Below are 23,416 nucleotides of genomic sequence, written 5' to 3'. Positions count from 1 at the left end.
CCACCGCTGTAACTCCGCCCCGTGCCGTGGACTGGGTACCGTCGCGGCCAAATCCCTGGTGAGCCATCCCCTAACGCACTCACGCTAGCTGCAATTTCATTTTTTGCACATCACCGTAGGATAGCTTCACCGGATCGACGGATTGGGTGGTTCTCCGGTGAGCGCGCCGCCGTGGGGGGGAATGTCGATCTGCCGTGACGAGTTCTCGGGTTAGGGAGAAGCAGAGTGCGCCGTCTGATCTTATCGGACGGTCTAGATTTGAACCAGCGTGAGCCGTTGATCTCAGGATGATCGGTAGAGATTAGATATGGTGTAACGTTTCGACCGGGACGATTTCAGCCGTAGATTTGTGATCCAGTGATGAACGTTAAACCCTCGACTCATTAAATCCTTACCATCGGATCTAGATCGGGCGGCTCTGGGCGGGTACCGGTTCGGCCGAGATCCGATCTAATCCGTGCCCTTGGCAAGTGATCCAACGGCCAGAAAACATTCGTACCCCTTCGCAGGTCAATTTTTATAAAGAGACCCTCACCTCTCTGGAAATCAACCCGCAGTCCAGACCAGTGGCGCGCTGTGTCTTGGAGATCTTGCGGGTTAGCCCCTGAACTTACCAGTAATTGAGGCCCAGTCCAGAGAAGATTAAAATAGAGAAATGATATTAGAAATTCATTTTTAATATGAAAACAAACCTAGAAACTTGTAAAATTCATAGAAATCCCATTTTTGATCCAAATTGAACCATTCCAATTTCTAAAATTTTGTAATAATATTCTCTATCATTTAGTATCACTGTTTTGACATGAACTCAGTTAGAAAATTAATTTATCATCTAATCCTATTTTAATCACATTAAACCTTAGAAAATTCATAACTTGAAATCTATAACCCCAAATTTAGTGATTCCAGTTCCTATGATTTCATTTTAATGTGTAGATTTTTACTGTATATTTTATTCATCTGTTTGGTGTGATGTTGATTTTGGCTATACTATGTATGTATTGTGTTGATGCGAATAGACGAGCAAGCCACTGTGGAAACTGAGGTTCAACAAGTAGAAGTAGCTGAGCAGGAGCTCATTGAAGGCAAGTTGTGCCCTTGATCACTTACTTTTCCCAGCCATGTTCTTATTAATTTTAATGATCTGCATAGGTTAATTGTGATGGGATCCTTTATGTTACCCCAGTTTTGATTACCTCTATACCTTGTTTGTGGCGGAACCGCCCGAATTATTCCGACTTAAGTGCCTAAGTCCCGCCTAAGAGGCTAGACCACACTTAAATAGGAATAACCTGTCAGTCCCTCGGATCTAGTCCGATAGAGCCACTTATCCAGGATCGAATACCACTAGCTCACTCGAAGGTGAGGCACAGAGAAATACAATAAAACATAATACCACAAATTTAATAAGTATCATTAGTGATTACATTATTGGAGTTTCAGAAATAATAACCATAAATTTTAATGCAGCGGAAATAACTAACGGAGAAGAACCGAGTAACATGGCGAAGCCTGGCCACGCTACTCCTCCTGGTCCTCTCCTGCGGAAGCAGTAACCCACTCGACCGTCTATCCCGGTGGCAGGGATGGAGGCCAAGTCACACCATCAACCAATCAACCTAAGAAGTACCTGCAAAAATTATGCCACAAGCAAGGCTGAGTATACTAATACTCAGCTAGACTTACCCGGTGTGAGGAGTCTACTCCTCTACCTCTAGGCATGCAGTTGTTTGGCTGAGGGGTTTGGTTTGCCAAAAGCACTAGCTGAGTCTAAAATCAAGTTTTAGCTTTTCAAGTTTTAGTATGATCCTTTTTACTAGATGTGTACCTAGCTATTCATCCATGGTATCAATCATTTATCAATCAACATCTTTTGCCAGTCACCTCATTTCCACTTATTACTCAATGCAGTACAATGGATCAAGCAGTCTCATTAGCTGCGAGAAGCAGACGATTCGAATCGAGTTTTTATCCTTGCAAGGTAAACCTAAACACACGACATGTAGGGGCACTCCGTCCCCACACATATCAACCGTCCCCATCGATTCCCTGGCAACAGATCAGGGCTCACTGCCTTGGCGTACAATGCCTCACTGACCCCGACTGCCGTCGTGCAGTGACCGCACTTGTACCCACCATAACCGGAATGGGAGACCACGTCTCAGGTCGCGTGAGGGGATATGTCTGCGGGCAGGTTCAATCAGGTACTAGGCTTACCGATTTACCATATTTCTCGGCATATGTTTAGTACATTCAAACGCTTGACACAGGTATCCGCACGTTAATCCTTATTCCAATTTCATCTCGTAGACCACGCATCCCCATGGATCCGTGTCCACAGACCAATCATCAATATGATATGAAAGTGGGTACAACCAATTCCTGACCTCGCGCGAGTGCTAGAAAAATCACTCGACCTCTACCGAGATCCCTAATTAGTAAAGCAGCTACTCGACCTAGCATACTAGTATTCATCTCAAAGGTATCCTGAGTTCATGCAACTAAGGTTTCAGTCAACTCCTACACTTAAGTGCACAGTACAAGCCTACAAACATTAAGTGTAGTAAAATAGCATATATAAACGGTTATGCATAAAACCGGGGCTTGCCTTTAATTTGACACTTATATAGTGTTTGCTGGGGGAGGTACTCACTTGGCGAGCATCCACTGGTTAAGTCCATTCTTCAGGTCGTCCACCAACTGCATCTGGTGGTTGGCACCACATCACTTGCTCGATCATCATCTCTCGGTCCTATATGAGGTGCAAGATGCATATGTATGAATATAATGGAATAGCACAAGATACTTTAAGTACACGCTAGCGAATTAAACACTAAGTAGCGAGACATCACAAGCAACCACACCCACTAGCGTTAGCTAACTACATATCGTCAAGCGCACAACATTACACCACTAAAAAGACGACAAACATTTTGGATATTTACGCAACACAATACTACATCACAATTAAATAGAGAAAACATGACACATATATTATCTCAAGCTTAGCCATGGCAATTCTATGTGAATTTAGTGCCAACCAATCATTTTTAGCCAAAAGGGTGAACTAACAATTAAATGAGTGCTTGCAGATTTTTGGGACAGCAACACAGCAGCTACTTGTTTTAATCATAACTTTTCAAATATTAACCCAAAAATAGCAAACTAAGATTTTCTGGAAAGCTTAGAAGGTGCTCTACAACTTTGGTATTGTCATCACCGCACGATTAAACACTTAGCAAGGTCAAAAGGTGTTAACACAACAGCGCTGTCCAGATTTGGACAGATTCAGACTTGTGACTTTAAAATTTCATAACTGAAGATTCAGACATCCAAAAAAAGTGATCTTAGACTTTCTGGAAAGCTAATTAAATGTTCTACAAATTATTTATAAACATCGCTGGCTGGTTTAACATGTATCAAGGGTGAAATACACTATGAAGGCTGTGTTGTCCAGAACTGGACAGATTCAGTCTTCAGACTTTAAACATCCATAACTTAATCTTCAGACCACCAAAAATAGTGATCCAAGACTTTTTGGAAATCTTGGCAATTGCACTACATAACTTTTATAATCACCAAGAAGTGATTCTGTGCTTAACTGAATCAAACAACGCAGTTTTCAAAATCTGTTCTGACGGTGGACAGAACACAACAACCAAGTTGTAAAATTCATAACTCCTAAACCGTCAGGCCTTCAGTTATGAAATTTTAACACAAGCAAGATAAGAAAAGCCTCTACAACTTTCTTATAATGACCATGAACAGATTGTAACATTAAATTGAACAAACAATACAGTTTCTGAAATCTGTACAGAATTTGGACAGATTCAGTTACTGAATTTGTGAACAGCATAACTCCTAAACTGTCAGACCTATGACTGTCAAATTTTAACACCAGCAAGATAATAAGGTTATCTACCACTTTTCTATAGCACATATATACAGAAAACACAATTTAGTTCATCAAACATACAGCACACAGAAAACAGTACGTGCAGTCCAAAAAAAGCAATTACTAAATTTCAGCTCCTATACAATTCAAAAATTGCCTTGCTCTAGATACTTGAATTATTCTAACACTTTACCATTTGTTAGAGTTAAAATAATCAAATGAGGACTAACAAGTAGACTCACTAATTTTCATCCATGTTATTTCGCGCGCTAGAACTAACATACACATTTAATCAACGTATTCACCACAATCATCAATTTCGGCATATATGCATATCAACGCGCTTTTCACCCACTAGTTCGTATTTTAATTTACACACCACATGAGCACTATAGATTTTTACCCGCGATCATAACCATGTGCATTTAGACTACAACAAGTAATTTAAAGTGACTACAAGCTTAACTAAAGTCATCTAACGAGTCGGCTAGCTAGAGCAACGACACAGCCCGCTAGACAGCATACACGCCGGCTTGCCTATTATTATCATAATTCGTGACACGACATATATAACAATCACTTAACACAATCAACTCCTACCTGACATGAGTTGGCTAATGTCGTGACTATTTCCCAATTACTATCACACACCACCTTTCGCCATTTTTGGATGACCGGCACGACACACAGCTATTGTAATACATCTCAAGTTCATTCAACCCATTTTAGTCATTGCGACTCAAAACATGGGTGGGAGCAAATTAATTAGCTTCTCTTAAACATTTCTCAACTTAAAATGGATAACACACAAGTCACCTAAAACACCACATTTTAGGAGACCTAACATGTCGAGCATCAATTTTATAACATAAGTGACTCAACCTCTATCACGCCTGTCCGAATCTATTGGCTAACATTTCCGAAACAACATATCTATCCTTCATCTTCCTAATCATATTGCACAACATAAAATATTTCAATACGCATTCACCCCATAAATAACATCATCACGCAGGACTCCGACTTAACCGTAGAGGAAGCGATGACTACTTCAGCATGTCACCACCTCTCTACAGGCCAATTCAATATTAACTACATCGATCGAGTCTCATATCACGCAACACTTATAACTTATTATCTCAATACAACCATATCACGACATGTACTTGGGACACTTCGGTTCAACTTACGCAATCACTACTACATCGCAATTCGGCACACATGTTTGATAACACACCTTTCTAAATTAACCTATCTCATCTTCCAAACACCAATTATATATCACGTAAATTACATTTTTCACCTAATTTACCCTACACCAACGATGAATACATAACAAAAATTACTATAGACTAACTCTTTAGCCGAGTGCGCAAGTCACCAAACATGCTTTAGGATTTATCAAATTTTTGCCGCACTAACACATTATTTTACAACGAAGCATTCTAGCAAACAATTTATACATCCGCGACCAATCCCTACGACGCACAAAATAACTATCGCAGCCACATATATATCCGATCTAACACAAAATAACACATCGGCTCACCATATCAAACCTAAACGGTGTTTGCAAGAATGACGGTGATTCCGATTTGTGCATCGCTCCAAACATCCGACGAGCGTTGAATGATTGGCCTTCTTCTCGCAAAACGCAGGGTTCCTCTCCTCCACAAAACAAAAACTAAACAGCACATACGCAATTAATCATAGGAAAAAAATAACCCGATGCGGAATCGAACATAAATCGTCGTGGTCTCACCGGGGGTGAACGACGACGACAAAGGGGCTGCGCAAAAACAGCAACCCACGGTGAGCGTCGGTGGCGTGCTGTCCACAGGGCTTCACGAAACAGCGAGCCGGCAGCGCGCGGCTTGCTGCGCATTTTGACGAACAGCCGGCGGGCACCACGACGAACAGCGAGGAAGGGGGCTCGCGCAGGGGTGCTGTGCAGGGCTGTTGCTGCGTTCCCGGCGCTGCAACAAGGAGAGGAGCAGGGGGAGGAAGGGGAAGATTTGTAGGGGCGCCATGGACAGGGAGCTGCTGCTCGCCTGCAGCAAGGGCGCCGAGTTGGGGAGGCTGAGCGCAGGGAGGAAGAAGCTACTGCTAGGAGCACCTTCGCTAGGGGAGCTCGGCCATGGCTGCCCTGCGCAAGGGAGGCCAGGGAGGAGGGCGAAAAATCTGGGCGTCCATAGCAGGCAAGCTGGAGCTCGCGCCCATGGAAGAAGAAGGGCAGGGGCGTCGGCTGCCCTGCACGCGACGGGGAAGAAACCAGCAGAGAGCTCTGCGGCGAGCAGCAGCTAAAGGAAATGGAGGTCCGAGTGGGGGGGATTGCTGGCGAGCTCCTAGCAATGGGGACTGCTGGCGGCCGCAGAGCAGAAGGGGGCGCTGGTTGTGCTCCCTGCTGGGCGCCATGGCTGAGGAACTTTAGCACGCCGAGGAAGGAGGGGCAGAGAGCACGCAGGGTGGTGGAGGCTCACGCCATGGAAGGGACTCGGCGGCCATGGAGCTTCTGCTGGCGACCCAGGAGCTCCTGCGCTGGCTGCTGTTGCCGTGGGAGGATGCCTGCGCGAGGTAGAAGAAAACAGGGGGAGAAGAAAGTGGCGGCCATGGAAAAGTGAGGGGTGGGAGTGAAAGATTTCCAAGTGAGCACCCCTATTTATAGAAGATGGCTAGGGTTAGGGTTTCCTTAGTGGGCCAAATGGGCTGGGTTGGGCTGGCCCAAACACGTTATCGGGCTGCGCTAATTTATTTCCCGGAATAAAAATGTTCCTGCGAAATTTGTTTCTACAGAGAACAGAGCGAATTAGAGTTTCGACGAACGGACGATTGAGCGATTAAATCGGCCGAGAGTTTGATTTGAATTCGCTCGAAAATAATTCCCTACGCGTGATTTGAAAATAAATCGTCCTGAAATTCGATCGGCTTTGGATTTTTAGTCGGAGAAGGCGAATCGTGATATTTTAAAATTGCTGTTGATACGGGGTTTTGAGTTCGGTTCGGCCATGAGATATTTAGCCGAGTCGGATAAGAATTAATTTGAGGACGACATATTGAGCATTCCGTTTGAGAGTACGAACTCAGATTAAAATAGTCAGACATCGATCGAGGGTCGAGAAATTAGACTCGGGCTCAAATCAAATAACAGCCGTCGAGAGTTTGATTAAATGAGCTTCAGATGAGATTTATAATTCGAGATTGATTATCGAGTTTGCATTCGTGCCGAGAAACAAGAGTTTTAACAGGCTCCAAATTTGGCCTTCTGTGAAACTGATTAACTTCGAATTTGGTGAGATGTGAATGAGAAATTTGGATAATCAGACACATACGCGAGCAAGAAAATAGAAATTTTCACTGAGCATCCGAGATTAGGATAAACCTCCCGTCATAACACGAAACTGACACCTGGGGTGTCACATTGTTCACCCCTGAAATACTTTTGGGTAGTACTTGCTATTGCTTTATGTGGATTGGGTATGGAGATACACTACGCATGATTATCCTGTTATTATCTTGTTATTATTACTGTTCATGTTAAGATCATTAAATTAATGGGGACATGGAGCGACCACCCGGGAAAACAGTGCTACCACAAGGGTTTAATGGGACGCCCTTGGCTGATTAACTAGGAAAGCTAGTGGAGGTCTTCCTTACCCGAAAGGGGAAAGAGCAGTAGGGGAGTGGTCAGTGTAGGGAGGTCCTTGGGTTGATTTTGCTGCGATGGCGGTCAGGCAAGAACCCTGCACTGGAGCTTCCTATAAACTGTAGCGGGATTTCTGAAGCTAGTGGAACTTTGTAAAGGCCTCGTAGTGTTACCCTGCCTCGCCTCCTCTATAGAGGTGTATGGGATTGGCCGTCTCTTGGCAGATGGGTAACATGACTTGTGGGTAAAGATGCGCAACCTCTGCAGAGTGTAAAACTAGTATACTAGTCGTGCTCACGGTCATGAGCGGCTCGGACCCTCACATGATTAATTATGGAACTTAAATTTAATTTGACATTTGCATCGCATTTGGGATCATTTTACTATTACTGTTCTTTATTATTATTAAGGTTTGGTATTTACTTACACTTAGTAACTGCTAATAAAATTTTGACCAACTTATAAAAGCAATGCTCAGCCTCAACCTTTATTCCATTGATCAGCCTTACACTTCATGAACTCCCACCTTTGGTGAGTTCATGCCACATTATTCCCCACGACTTGTTGAGCTATGAACGTATGTGAGATCACTCTTGCTGTCTCACACCCCCCCACAGGAGAAGAACAGGTGGTCGAAGAGGAGTCGCCTAACACTGAGGCATTCGACTTGATCTAGGTGGCGTTTCTCAGTTGACATTTGCGCCGATGATCCTTAGTTCGTTTTATATTTACTCTTTTATTTTGTAATAAGACTTCCGCTATGTAATAAATACTCTGATTATTGTGACATTTATCTCTATACACTCTGTGATTATATATGTTGTCTTCTTTGGCGCATGTATGAGATGCACCCGGCTTTGTTCCTTAAAGCCGGGTGTTACAGAAGTGGTATCAGAGGAAATGTTGACTGTAGGACGAAACCTAGATAGAAATGGACAAAACCCTTCACTACTTACCTTACTCTGATTCATTCTATACTTATCCCATCTTGATCTTGTCTCACCTTTTGCTTTCCTACTCTGATTACTCTTACCTTCTCTACTCCGAGACGAGATGGATTTCACACCTGGGAATCCTACATCTATGATATTTTAAGAGATAGGGAACCTAAGACGAAATTAAAATTATTTTCTCTATTAAAAATGTTGGTTGATTGTTCTGATGATCAATGTCTGATTTGCTTCTTTGATTGATTGAAATAGTATAGACGGGCATCTTAGCATGTACCACCATAAGGTAATGTATTAGCTTTAGTGGATAACACACTAATCTACTTAGCTAATAAATCCCCCGTAGTAACATGCCTCGTAATTACTCGCCTTGTCTACAATTCCTCCTTTCTTACCCTATGTTTCTAACCCAGATAGGCTACCCCTATACTGTTAGAAGAGAACAGTATAGACTTGATCCTTGGTATGTCATGGCTAAGAAAGGCAAAGGCCGTTATAGCATGTGGTAGAGGTACCGTAGAACTCACTACCACTAAAGGAGAAAGATTTCAAGTTAATATTGCAGTAACCTCCTCATCCATGCGTGCAATGTTCTTTATACCTGAAAAGTTTGTTGGTGACAACATCCGTGTGGTTAGAGATTTTCCGGATGTCTTCCCAGAAGAATCATCTAGGACTGCCCCTATTTCTAAACGGCCATACATGATGTTCGTAGAAGAGCTAAAGGAACTTAAAAAAAGCAGTTAACGGAATTATAGGATGTTGGGTACATTCGTCCGAGTTCTTCACCTTGTGGAGCGCCAGTTCAATTCATACAGAAGAAAGATGGATCGCAAGGGATGTGCGTGGATTATAGATCCCTTAATGGTGTCACTATGAAGAACAAGTATCCATTACCCCGCATTGAGGATTTATTTGATCAGATGAGAGGAGCCAGGGTATTCTCGAAGATTGATCTCCGATCGAGATACCATCAAATGAAGATTAGGCCATCGGATATTCCCAAGTCGGATTTCTCGACTCGATATGGATTATATGAGTTCACCGTTATGACATTTGGACTAACTAATGCCCCAACCTATTTTATGGATCTGAAGAATAAGGTGTTCATGATTTGGACAGATTCGTCGTGGTTTTCATCGATGATATTCTTATCTATTCTAGGAATGAAAGTGATCATGAACAACATCTAAGGTTGGTGCTACAAGAGCTGCGAGATAATCAACTCTACGCTAAGTTCAGCAAGTGCGAGTTTTGGATTGACAAGGTGCCATTCCTTGGTCATATTATTTCTAATGGAGGAATAGCAGTGGATCCTGCTAAAGTGAAGGAGATAATGGAGTGGAGAGTGCCCACTACAGTTACTGAGATTCGGAGTTTCTTGGGACTCGCAGGATATTATCGAAGATTTATCGAAGGATTTTCTGAGATCGCTAAGCCTAAGACCTCACTTCTGGAGAAGGGAAGAGAGTTCAAGTGGGACGAGAAGTACCAAGATAGTTTTGATCAATTAAAGAAGAGATTGATGTCACCTCCAGTATTGGTTATGCCAGATCTACAGAAAGGGTTTGACATTTATTGTGATGCATGTGGCCAAGGACTTGGACGTGTGCTTATGCAAGAAGGACATGTGATCACCTATGCGTCTCGTCAGTTGCGGAAACATGAATTGAACTACCCCACGCATGACTTAGAACTGGCAGCCGTTGTGCATGCGTTTAAAATTTGGAGACATTATATCATGGGAACTAAGTGCCAAGTATACACGGATCATAAGAGTTTGAAGTATATATTCACTCAGAAGGATCTCAACCTTAGGCAACGCCGTTGGTTGGAGCTCATTAAGGATTATGATTTGGAGATTCACTATCACCCGGGCAAGGCAAATTTGGTTGCAGATGTCTTGAGTCGAAAGGAGCATGTTCATTCAGCTATTGTTGTCCAGCTACCCGATGAGATTGTTGAGGAATTCAGGAGACTTAACCTGGGGATAGTTGCTCACACTGAAGGAGTTATTATTGATGTGGAACCTACCTTGGAGCAAGAAATCCATAGAAGGACAGATTGGTGATGCTAAGATACAAGAGATTAAGGATCTGATTACTGAAGGTTGAGGTTCGGAATTCACGGAAGATGAGCAAGGCACCGTATGGTTCAAGGACAGGATATGTGTTCCTGATATTGAAAGCCTTCGTGAGACTATTTTAAAGGGAGCCTATGACTCGGATTATTCTATTCATCCTGGTAGTACCAAGATGTATCAGGATTTAAAGCAGAAATACTGGTGGTATGGATTGAAGAGAGATGTGGCTGCACATGTGGCTATGTGCGAGGTGTGTCAAAAAGTTAAAGCCGAACACCAAAGACCAATTGGACTATTATACCCGTTAAAGATACCCGAGTGAGAGTGGGAAGAGATTGGTATGGATTTTAATATTGGATTGCCTCGCACCTCGAAAGGATATGATTCTATATGGGTTATTGTGGAAAGACTGACCCAAGTGGCTCATTTCATTCCGGTCAAGACTACTTATAAGTGATCTCAATTGGCTGAGTTATATATGGCTCGGATTGTGTCTCTACACGGTGTACCGAAGAGGATCATTTTGGATAGAGGATCACAGTTTACCTCTAGATTTTGGAAAAGTTTTCATGAGAAAATGGATATGAAGTTGAAATTCAGTTTAGCCTATCACCCTCAGACTGATGGATAGACCGAAAGGACTAATCAAGTATTGGAGGACATATTGAGAGCTTGTAACCTTAAGCATGGTGGTAGTTGGGATAAGAGTCTACCGTATGCGGAGTTCTCTTACAATAATAGCTATCAGGCCAGTTTGAAGATGTCACCGTTTGAGGCCTTGTATGGCAGAAAGTGCAGGACCCCATTGTATTGGGATCAAACTGGTGAAAGGCAGTTGTTTGGACCTGAGATTATACAAGAAGCAGAGGACAAGTCCAACAGATCAGGGAGAATTTGAGAACTGCACAATCCAGGCAGAAAAGCTATGCTGATACCCGGAGAAGACTGCTTGAGTTTAAGGAGGGAGATTATGTCTATTTGAAGGTGTCACCACTCCGGGGTATGAGAAGATTTAAAGTCAAGGGAAAGTTGTCCCCTCGCTTTATTGGACCCTTCTTAATCTTAAAGCGAGTGGGAGAGGTTGCATACCAATTGGAGTTACCGGATCATCTTGCGGATGTTCATGATGTTTTTCATGTATCTCAGCTGAAGAAATGTCTCAGGGTACCTGAGGAACAATTACTAATGGAGGACCTTAGTGTTCAAGAGGATCTAACTTATACTGAGTACCCCATCAAGAGTTTGGATACTTTGACTCGAGTTACAAGGAATAAGGTTATAAAGATGTGCAAAGTTCAATGGAGTCACCACGGTGAAGATGAAGCAACTTGGGAAAGAGAAGAAGAGCTTCGTATAGATTTTCCCCACCTTTTCCCTAGATCTTCTTAAATCTCAAGGACGAGATTATTTTTAAGGGGGGTAGGATTTGTAGTACTCAAATTTTGTACCAAGAATAATAGAGAGATCTCCTCAATTCTATGTGCCTCATTTGCATCTTACAAAGAGCATACTCAAAATTTAAGGGATTTACCTAAACAAATGATTCTAAAATAAAATAAAGTGCATCATGTTGGAGTTATATGTTTGTGCATTAAATAAAAATAAAAAGGATAATAACAATAAGATAATAAATATTAGAAGTGGAATTAGAACCCTAAATTTGAAGGTAAGGTTTTATAAATAAGAAAGAGAGAAAGGTGATATAAATAATATATATAATTATATTTTTAAATGGGATTTTAGAATTCACAATATCATTTGAAACTAAATTCGGCACTAATTTGGATTCAAAATTTGAATTGGATTTGAAAATGGAGAAAAAGAAATGGAAAAGAAAAGAATAAAACCAAACTAACCCTACATGGGCCGCGGACACTCATTTCGGCCCAACTCTAGCTTCCGCGCTACCCAGTTCTGTCCGCTCGCCTCGGCCTCACGCTGACGATCGGGGCCCACACCGTCAGCCTGAACACCGCACTCCTCCACTCGTTCGGCCCAAGTGCACCCACACCGCCCGCGCGGCAGCTCTGAACTTGGCGCCGACAAGCGGGCCCAGCTCGTCAGTCACTGGCGCGCGCCCAGCCCACTCCGTGCGGCTGCTTCGCGGGGCCCGCAGGTCATCCCTATCCCTGCAACGAATCGCGCAGAACTCACCGCCGTCGCCGGGATCGTGGGCGCGCTTTCCTTGCTCCGGATCGTGACTCCAGAGGATAAAGGGGGAACCCCTGCGTCTCTGCCTTCTCATCCACAACTCCCTCCCACGCGAGCTCGACCCATACGCCACCGCCGCCGCGCACAGTTAGCTAAGCCGGTCCCGCCGCCGTTGCGGCACGCCGTGGGGTCATCCGAGGCCTGTGGATCGGGTCTAGGGTGATCGTTGGACCACGTGCGAGCCATACGCGCGCTCGGACTAGAAAACCACTACTCGGCGCAACCGGAATTCCTCGTCGTACCTCGCCACCGCTGTAACTCCGCCCCGTGCCGTGGACTGGGTACCATCACGGCCAAATCCCTAGTGAGCCATCCCCTATCGCACTCACGCTAGCTGCAATTTCATTTTTTGCACATCACCGTAGGATAGCTTCATCGGATCGACGGATTGGGTGGCTCTCCGGTGAGCGCGCCGCCGTGGGGGGGAATGTCGATCCGCCGTGACGAGTTCTCGGGTTAGGGAGAAGCAGAGTGCGCCGTCTGATCTTATCGGACGGTCTAGATTTGAACCAGCGTGAGCGGTTGATCTCAGGATGATCGGTAGAGATTAGATATGGTGTAACGTTTCGACCGGGACGATTTCAGCCGTAGATTTGTGATCCAGTGATGAACGTTAAACCCTCGACTCATTAAATCCTTACCATCGGATCTAGATCGGGCGGCTCTGGGCGGGTACCGGTTCGGCCGAGATCCGATCTAATCCATGCCCTTGGCAAGTGATCCAACGGCCAGAAAACATCCGTACCCCTTCGCGGGTCAATTTTTATAAAGAGACCCTCACCTCTCTGGAAATCAACCCACAGTCCAGACCAGTGGCGCGCTGTGTCTTGGAGATCTTGCGGGTTAGCCCCTGAACTTACCAGTAATTGAGGCCCAGTCCAGAGAAGATTAAAATAGAGAAATGATATTAGAAATTCATTTTTAATATGAAAACAAACCTAGAAACTTGTAAAATTCATAGAAATCCCATTTTTGATCCAAATTGAACCATTCCAATTTCTAAAATTTTGTAATAATATTCTCTATCATTTAGTATCACTGTTTTGACATGAACTCAGTTAGAAAATTAATTTATCATCTAATCCTATTTTAATCACATTAAACCTTAGAAAATTCATAACTTGAAATCTATAACCCCAAATTTAGTGATTCCAGTTCCTATGATTTCATTTTAATGTGTAGATTTTTACTGTATATTTTATTCATCTATTTGGTGTGATGTTGATTTTGGCTATATTATGTATGTATTGTGTTGATGCGAATAGACGAGCAAGCCACTGTGGAAACTGAGGTTCAACAAGTAGAAGTAGCTGAGCAGGAGCTCATTGAAGGCAAGTTGTGCCCTTGATCACTTACTTTTCCCAGCCATGTTCTTATTAATTTTAATGATCTGCATAAGTTAATTGTGATGGGATTCTTTATGTTACCCCAGTTTTGATTACCTCTATACCTTGTTCACCCCTGAAATACTTTTGGGTAGTACTTGCTATTGCTTTATGTGGATTGGGTATGGAGATACACTACGCATGATTATCCTGTTATTATCTTGTTATTATTACTGTTCATGTTAAGATCATTAAATTAATGGGAACATGGAGCGACCACCCGGGAAAACTGTGCTACCACAAGGGTTTAATGGGACGCCCTTGGCTGATTAACTAGGAAAGCTAGTGGAGGTCTTCCTTACCCGAAAGGGGCAAGGGCAGTAGGGGAGTGGTCAGTGTAGGGAGGTCCTTGGGTTGATTTTGCTGCGATGGCGGTCAGGCAAGAACCCTGCACTGGAGCTTCCTATAAACTGTAGCGGGATTTCTGAAGCTAGTGGAACTTTGTAAAGGCCTCGTAGTGTTACCCTGCCTCGCCTCCTCGGTAGAGGTGTATGGGATTGGCCGTCTCTTGGCAGATGGGTAACATGACTTGTAGGTAAAGATGCGCAACCTCTGCAGAGTGTAAAACTAGTATACTAGCCGTGCTCACGGTCATGAGCGGCTCGGACCCTCACATGATTAATTATGGAACTTAAATTTAATTTGACATTTGCATCGCATTTGGGATCATTTTACTATTACTGTTCTTTATTATTATTAAGGTTTGGTATTTACTTACACTTAGTAACTGCTAATAAAATTTTGACCAACTTATAAAAGCAATGCTCAGCCTCAACCTTTATTCCATTGATCAGCCTTACACTTCATGAACTCCCACCTTTGGTGAGTTCATGCCACATTATTCCCCACGACTTGTTGAGCTATGAACGTATGTGAGCTCACTCTTGCTGTCTAACACCCCCCCACAGGAGAAGAATAGGTGGTCGAAGAGGAGTCGCCTAACACTGAGGCATTCGACTTGATCTAGGTGGCGTTTCTCAGTTGACATTTGCGCCGACGATCCTTAGTTCGTTTTATATTTACTCTTTTATTTTGTAATAAGACTTCCGCTATGTAATAAATACTCTGATTATTGTGACATTTATCTCTATACACTCTATGATTATATATGTTGTCTTCTTTGACGCATGTATGAGATGCACCCGACTTTGTTCCTTAAAGCCGGGTGTTACATTTGATTAGTAGAACCAAATATTATGTCATCGACATAAATTTGGCACACAAAAAGATCACCATCGCAAGTCTTGGTAAAAAGAGTTGGATCGGCTTTCCCAACCTTGAAAGCATTAGCAATTAAAAAGTCTCTAAGGCATTCATACCATGCTCTTGGGGCTTGCTTAAGTCCATAGAGCGCCTTAGAGAGCTTACACACGTGGTCGGGGTACCGTTCATCCTCGAAGCCAGGGGGTTGCTCCACGTACACCTCCTCTTTGATCGGCCCATTGAGGAAAGCGCTCTTCACATCCATTTGGTACAACTTGAAAGAATGGTGAGCGGCATATGCTAGCAATATACGAATTGATTCTAGCCTAGCCACATGAGCAAAAGTCTCCTCAAAGTCCAAACCTGCGACTTGGGCATAACCTTTTGCCACAAGTCGAGCCTTGTTCCTCGTCACCACCCCGTGCTCGTCCTGTTTGTTGCGGAACACCCACTTGGTTCCCACAACATTTTGCTTGGGACGAGGCACCAGTGTCCAAACTTCATTGCGCTTGAAGTTGTTGAGTTCCTCCTGCATGGCCAACACCCAGTCCGGATCTAGCAAGGCTTCTTCTACCCTGAAAGGCTCAATAGAAGAGACAAAAGAGTAATGCTCACAAAAATTAACTAATCTTGAACGAGTAGTTACTCCCTTGCTAATATCACCCAATATTTGGTCGACGGGATGATCCCTTTGGATCGTCGCTCGAACTTGGGTTGGAGGTGCCTGAGGTGCTTCTTCCTCTTCAACTTGATCATCCTGTGCTCCCCCTTGATCATGCGCCTCCACTTGAGGTACATGTTCGTCATCTTGGGATGGGGGATGCACCATGGTTGAGGAAGACGGTTGATCTTGCTCCAATTGTTCCTTAGGCCGTACATCTCCAATCGCCATGGTGCGTATGGCGGCCGTTGGAACGTCTTCTTCATCTACATCATCAAGATCAACAACTTGCTCTCTTGGAGAGTCATTAGTCTCATCAAATACAATGTCACTAGAGACTTCAACCAAACCCGATGATTTGTTGAAGACTCTATACGCCTTTGTATTTGAGTCATAACCTAATAACAACCCTTCTACAGCTTTGGGAGCAAATTTAGAGGTTCTACCTTTCTTCACAAGAACATAACACTTGCTCCCAAATACACGAAAATAAGATACATTGGGTTTGTTACCAGTCAGCAGCTCATATGAAGTCTTCTTGAGGAGGCGGTGAAGGTAGACCCTGTTGATGGCGTGGCAAGCCGTGTTTACGGCTTCCGACCAAAAGCGCTCGGGGATCTTGAACTCTCCAAGCATAGTCCTTGCCATATCAATGAGCGTCCTGTTCTTCCTCTCTACTACACCATTTTGCTGAGGTGTGTAGGGAGCGGAGAACTCGTGCTTGATCCCCTCCTCCTCAAGGAACTCCTCCACTTGAAGATTCTTGAATTCGGACCCGTTGTTGCTCCTTATCTTCTTCACTTTGAGCTCAAACTCATTTTGAGCCCTCCTGAGGAAGCGTTTGAGGGTCCCTTGGGTTTCAGACTTATCCTGCAAAAAGAACACCCAAGTGAAGCGGGAAAAGTCATCAACAATAACTAGACCATACTTACTTCCTCCTATGCTCAGATAGGCGACGGGTCCGAAGAGGTCCATATGCAGCAGCTCCAGAGGTCTTGAAGTGGTCATCACATTCTTGCTGTGATGTGCTCCTCCCACCTGTTTCCCTGCTTGACAAGCTGCACAAGGTCTATCTTTTTCGAAATGAACATTGGTTAGACCTATCACGTGTTCTCCCTTTAGAAGCTTGTGGAGGTTCTTCATCCCCATATGTGCTAAGCGGCGATGCCACAACTAGCCCATGCAAGTCTTAGCCATTAAGCATGCATCTAGACCGGCCTCTTCTTTTGCAAAATCAACCAAATAAAGTTTGCCGTCTAGTACACCCTTAAAAGCTAGTGAACCATCACATCTTCTAAAGACAGACACATCTACATTTGTAAATAGACAATTATATCCCATATTACATAATTGACTAACAGATAGTAAATTATATCCAAGACTCTCAACTAAAAACACATTAGAGATAGAATGCTCATTTGATATTGCAATCTTGCCTAAACCTTTCACCTTGCCTTGGTTCCCATCACCGAATATGATTGAATCTTGGGAATCCTTATTCTTGACGTAGGAGGTGAACATCTTCTTCTCCCCCGTCATATGGTTTGTGCATCCGCTGTCGATAATCCAGCTTGAACCCCCGGATGCATAAACCTGCAAGGCAAATTTAGGCTTGGGTCTTAGGTACCCAACTCTTGTTGGGTCCTACAAGGTTAGTCACAATTTCCTTAGGGACCCAAATGCAAGCTTTATCACCCTTGCATTTTGCCCCTAATTTCCTAGCAACTATCTTCCTATCCTTTCTACAAATAGCAAAGGAAGCATTCAAAGCATGATAAATGGTAGAGGGACCATTCATAACTTTCCTAGGAACATTAGCAACATTTCTCCTAGGCATATTATGAACAACATTTTTCCTACCAACATTTCTATCATGCACATAGGAAGAACTAGAAGCAAACATGGTATGAGAATCAAAAGCATTATATGCATTATAACTCCTATAAGCATTTCTATATTGTCTCTTGTCATGATACATAAAGGCATGGTTCCTTTTAGCACTACTAGCCATAGGGGCCTTCCCTTTCTCCTTGGTGGAGATGGGAGCCTTATGGCTTGTTAAGTCCTTGGCTTCCCTCTTGAAGCCAAGTCCATCCTTGATTGAGGGGTGTCTACCAATCGTGTAGGCATCCCTTGCAAATTTTAGCTTATCGAAATCGCTTTTGCTAGTCTTAAGTTGGTCACTAAGACTAGCTATTTCATCATTTAATCTAGAAATTGAAACTAGGTGTTCACTACAAGCATCAATATCAAAATCCTTACACCTAGTGCAAATCATAACATGTTCTACACAAGAATTAGATTTATTTGCTACTTCTAATTTAGCATTTAAATCATTGTTAACACCTTGTAAAGTAGAAATGGTTTCATGACAAGTAGATAGTTTATAAGAAAGCATTTCATTTCTTTTAACTTCTAAAGCATAGGATTTTTGTGCCTCTACAAATTTATCATGTTCATCATACAACAAATCCTCTTGGTTTTCTAAAAGCCTATTCTTATCATTCAAGGCATCAATCAATTCATTAATTTTATCTACCTTGGTTCTATCTAGGCCCTTAAATAAACATGAATAATCTATTTCATCCTCATCACTAGATTCGTCCTCACTTGAAGAAGCATAAGTAGAGTTTCGAGTACATACCTTCTTTTCCCTTGCCATAAGGCATGTGTGACGCTCATTTGGGAAGAGGGATGACTTGTTGAAGGCGGTGGCGGCGAGTCCTTCATTGTCGGAGTCGGATGAGGAGCAATCCGAATCCCACTCCTTGCCAAGATGTGCCTCGCCCTTTGCATTCTTATAGTTCTTCTTCTTCTCCCTCTTGTTCCCTTGATCCTGATCACTATCATTGTCGGGACAGTTAGCAATAAAATGACCAATCTTACCGCATTTGAAGCATGAGCGCTTCCCCTTGGCTTTGGTCTTGCTTGGCTGTCCCTTGCGACCCTTAAGTGCCGTCTTGAATCTCTTGATGATGAGGGCCATCTCTTCATCATTAAGTCCGGCCGCCTCAATTTGTGCCACCTTGCTAGGTAGCGCCTCCTTGCTTCTTGTTGCCTTGAGAGCAAGGGGTTGAGGCTCGTTGATTGGACCATTCAATGCGTCGTCCTTTTGGGAAGAAGTAGACTCATCGCTGTCGTCGTAGTAGACGATCTCCTTGATGCGCCTCGTCTTCTTCTTCTTCCCTTCTTTCCGTCTATGGCCCGAGCCAAAGTCGGTAGGCTTGTCGTCCTTCGGCTCGTTGACGAAGGATTCCTTCTCTTTGTCATTGATCACGATTCCCTTCCCCTTAGGATCCATCTCTTCGGGCGGTTAGTCCCTTTGTGAAGAGAACGGCTCCGATACCAATTGAGAGCACCTAGAGGGGGGGTGAATAGGTGATCCTGTTAAACTTGAAAACTTGAGCCACAAAACTTGGTTAATCGTTAGCACAATAATTGCCAAGTGGCTAGAGAGGAATTCTCAACAAAACACAATAACCAACAAGGATCAATCACAGAGATGGCACGGTGGTTATCCCGTGGTTCGGCCAAGACCAACGCTTGCCTACTCCACGTTGTGGCGTCCCAACGGACGAGGGTTGCAATCAACCCCTCTCAAGCGGTCCAAAGACCCACTTGAATACCACGGTGTTTTGCTTACTTTTTCTCAATCCCGTTTGCGAGGAATCTCCACAACTTGGAGCCTCTCGCCCTTACACTTGAAGATCACAAAGAAACACAGAGCAAGGGAGGGATTAGCAACGCACTCAAGACAAGAAATCACAGCGACACCACGCACACAAGTCGCAACGAGAGCTCACAACACAACTCAATGAGTTCACCACTCAACTAGAGCTCTAATTGCTATCGCAAAGAATCAAAGGCGCGGAATCGATGTCTTGGTGCTTAGGAATGCTTAGGAGATGCTTGGTGTACTCCTCCATGCGCCTAGGGGTCCCTTTTATAGCCCCAAGGTAGCTAGGAGCCGTTGAGAGCAATCTAGGAAGGCTGATCTTGCCTTCTGTCGACTGGCGCACCGGACACTCCGGTGCACACCGGACACTGTCTGGTGCCCGATTTCCTTCCAAAAATGGCGCAGTCGACCGTTGGCAGCCTGAGAGCCGTTGGCGCACCGGACATGTCTGGTGCACACCGGACAGTCCGGTGCCCCCTTCTAGCCGTTGGCTCGGCCACGTGTCCCGCGCAGATCGTGCGGCCGACCGTTGGCCCTGCCGACCGTTGGCTCACCGGACAGTCCGGTGCACACCGGACAGTCCGGTGAATTATAGCCGTACGTCGACGATGAATTCCCGAGAGCGACGAGTTCGCCTGTGAACGACCCACCGGACAGTCCGGTGCACCACCGGACAGTCCAGTGAATTATAGCCGTACACCACCGTCGAAGTCCCGAGAGCAGCCACTTTGCAGAGCCAGCCGGGTGCACCGGACACAGTCCGGTGCACCACCGGACAGTCCGGTGCACCACCGGACAGTCCGGTGCTCCAGACCGAGCATAGTCTTGGCTGCTCGAGCCAAGGCATTTTCAATTGGATTTTTCCTGTTTCCAGCACTTAGACACAATACATTAGTCTCTAAAACAATGTACTAAGTCTGAGAAACATACCTTTATCCTTGATTTGTACTTTGTCCACCTTTTTACACTTAGGCACTTGTGTTGGACACTAAACCACCAAAATACTTAGAAATGGCCCAAGGGCACATTTCCCTTTCACTATGATGGTGTAACAAAAGTCCACCAAAGATTGTAATCCATCAGGGATTTTTCATCGATCAGATATATTGTTATAGTCTGTCATTCTGGCACAATGGGAATATTTTGCCAGTAACACCTAAACCTTATAGGTTTCTGCCATTGGGGCTTAGAGGATACCTTAATTCCACATCTAGTGGAAAATACCATGAGTAAAACTCGTGGAATGCACATGTGCTTATTCGTTGAACTTCAAATCCTTTGGTACCTCATCTTATACCTTTTCGTGTCTGTGTGGGTCTTTATCCCTTTATAGGGATTATCAAACTTTGTTGTTTAACACAGACTTTATTTCTTCTGGAAAGGTTCCATCAAGGAACTATAATCTCATCTAGGAGATATTCTCTCTACATAGGAGAGTGCTCATTCGTTAGGAATGTATTATTCGGTACGAGATTTATATGTTACATATTTATAATTCAAATATATGAGTCCTCCTATGATCTCATGACGGATCTTCAGAATCCTATTAACTGCATATTTTAATTCATGCCATTTGCCAAATATACTACATAGCGGAATAGTGTTTACTGAACACATATGTAGGATGGGTCTCTCACAAGACCACTTGAACCATCGCATTCACCACACATTATTTCAATAGTGCCCATAAATGTCCGAACTTCAAGCTCGTGACTTTTATTTTGTGATTATTGGTTCGGCCTCGATTGCATTTATCAATGACCCGATAAGAGAGCTTCAAGCACTCATGCCTAGGACTTTGTTTTGGATCCCTTTGCAATCTATAGAGGCAAGATAGGTGTCGACACATTTGTCTCCCACATTTAATAATGATCTTCGTCATTTCCTAAAAACAAAAGATTCATTGTTCCGTATTCGTAGCACAATGATATTGCGCGCATTGCTAGGAATTGCATCATCAAGATGAACCTCTTCGTGAGGCAACTCACGAGCAGGGCGAGTTCATCAGAGTAGAGTTATTACAGACCACGTGAATCTATAATCAGAACATATGCTTTGACTAAGACCAATGGATCATATTCACAGCGTCCTCGAGAATAGATCAAATGCCAATAAGTCAAATGTGGATACGATATTAATCCCGGGTATATCCACATCTACATCAGGTAGAAGCATTCAAACCAATATGATTACTCCTTAACGATTTCTGGCAAACTCCATATACACAGGAGTACACACCGAACGACAGGTTCAGTTTGGCTTTTTGTGCGTTTAATAGAATATTGAGGCATTACACTATATGGGCATTCCTCCCCCTAATGCCGAGATGTTCTTAAAAGCATACAGATAATATGTCCAACCACAATCATCCAGTTGTGGCCATTGTATGCTATTGTGGTGATTTATTTGGGAAATCTTACGCACATTACAGATAGAGGTTTTATGCAGTGAGCTTTGGACTTAGATTAATGTAGTGGCATGAATACTACAGATTTGTCCTTCAACATGAAGGATTAGTCTCAACATCCAGCGAGACACGCAACAACAAGTTGCTTCGTGGTTACAATTCTGCAAACTTATTGTTATTATTACCAAATGCAGAGTCAATCATTAAGATTTAGACTAACATGCACAACACTATTTTATCCATAAGGGTCATTTAGGGGCTCATGCATACCATTCGTCGTTTGGAGCCATTAGTTGACTTTAGATCAACAAGTAAAATGACCATCAGGGTCTAGCGCTCACAAGGACATTCACTGGTTGCATTGTGCTTTGAGGCACATAGGAAAATGTATGTCTTTTTATTGGTAGTAAAGTGCACAACATCAGGCCAATGCTGCCAAGCAGATATTTTTATCTGCAGAGATGTATAGTCGAGCTCATTTTTATCGCCGCCCACGGTTTACCCAATTACTCATACTGCTTTGAAATTGGGTATTGATTTATGCAATATTTTTAGGTATAATAATTTTGAGAGAGACCTTATAACAATAATGAATTATTTGTGGTGTTGCCAGCAGGGCAAACATTTCTCCTCATATTATGTACCAAATTGTTCTATATAGCATTTTTTTGATCTCTTCATTGCTCGGCAAAAAGAGAAGCTTTGGAATAGAACAGACAAGGCCAAGAATTCCTTTTATCCGGGAAAAATCACATGATTGCTAAGATTTTGACTAAGCAAATGGTGATAACTACTTGGCAAGAGCGAAATAAGACCGATATCCATCTAGGACCGGGCTTCAATAACAGATAGTACTACTCTCATACGAAGAAGTCATCAGGACTAGGGAGAATACATCTGGTCTCCATACGATCTTTATGTTTTATCACAAATTATCACCACTTACAATCTCGTGGTCAAGACTTATGGCTCTTCTGGTGCCAAGGACCAAGGACATATTAATGCCCAATTTAGCTTCAAGCTATGTGGTGACATGGGATTTCATGGCTATTTTTGTACTTCTGGTAGATTAGATATAGATTATGGTAAGCATGCCAAGGGGTGAAATCCAATGTAGTTCTACTACATAAACCCCAGATATATGTCCATTTAGGACCAACCTTTACCATTTGGCTTATAGTATATACCATACTAGTCAAAGAACTATCCAAAGTTAATTCAGCAACTATGAGTATTACAATTCTGAGAGATGTATGCAACATAAGCACAGAGGTCCTACAAGACGAGCAAAGTGGTTCGACG

At 43.4% G+C, this 23,416-nt stretch overlaps 1 protein-coding gene across 1 annotated transcript in view; it reads right to left on the bottom strand.

Moving 5' to 3' along the window:
* Positions 1 to 2,714: 2,714 nt before the first annotated feature.
* LOC111590268 (uncharacterized) overlaps positions 2,715 to 23,416 on the bottom strand; it is a 29,338-nt gene continuing 8,636 nt past the window's right edge. The window contains exons 6-8 of the mRNA XM_023301177.1: positions 5,658 to 6,370; positions 5,445 to 5,563; positions 2,715 to 2,752 (exon numbers count right to left, since the gene is read on the bottom strand). Of these exons, the coding sequence (XP_023156945.1) occupies positions 2,740 to 2,752; positions 5,445 to 5,563; positions 5,658 to 6,370 (845 nt within the window). The 3' untranslated portion in view covers positions 2,715 to 2,739. The remainder of the gene's footprint in view (positions 2,753 to 5,444; positions 5,564 to 5,657; positions 6,371 to 23,416) is intronic.

Source organism: Zea mays, chromosome 10 (genome assembly GCF_902167145.1).
Source record: "Zea mays cultivar B73 chromosome 10, Zm-B73-REFERENCE-NAM-5.0, whole genome shotgun sequence".
Classification (NCBI taxonomy): domain Eukaryota; kingdom Viridiplantae; phylum Streptophyta; class Magnoliopsida; order Poales; family Poaceae; genus Zea; species Zea mays.
This window is presented reverse-complemented; position numbering and strand designations above follow the sequence as displayed.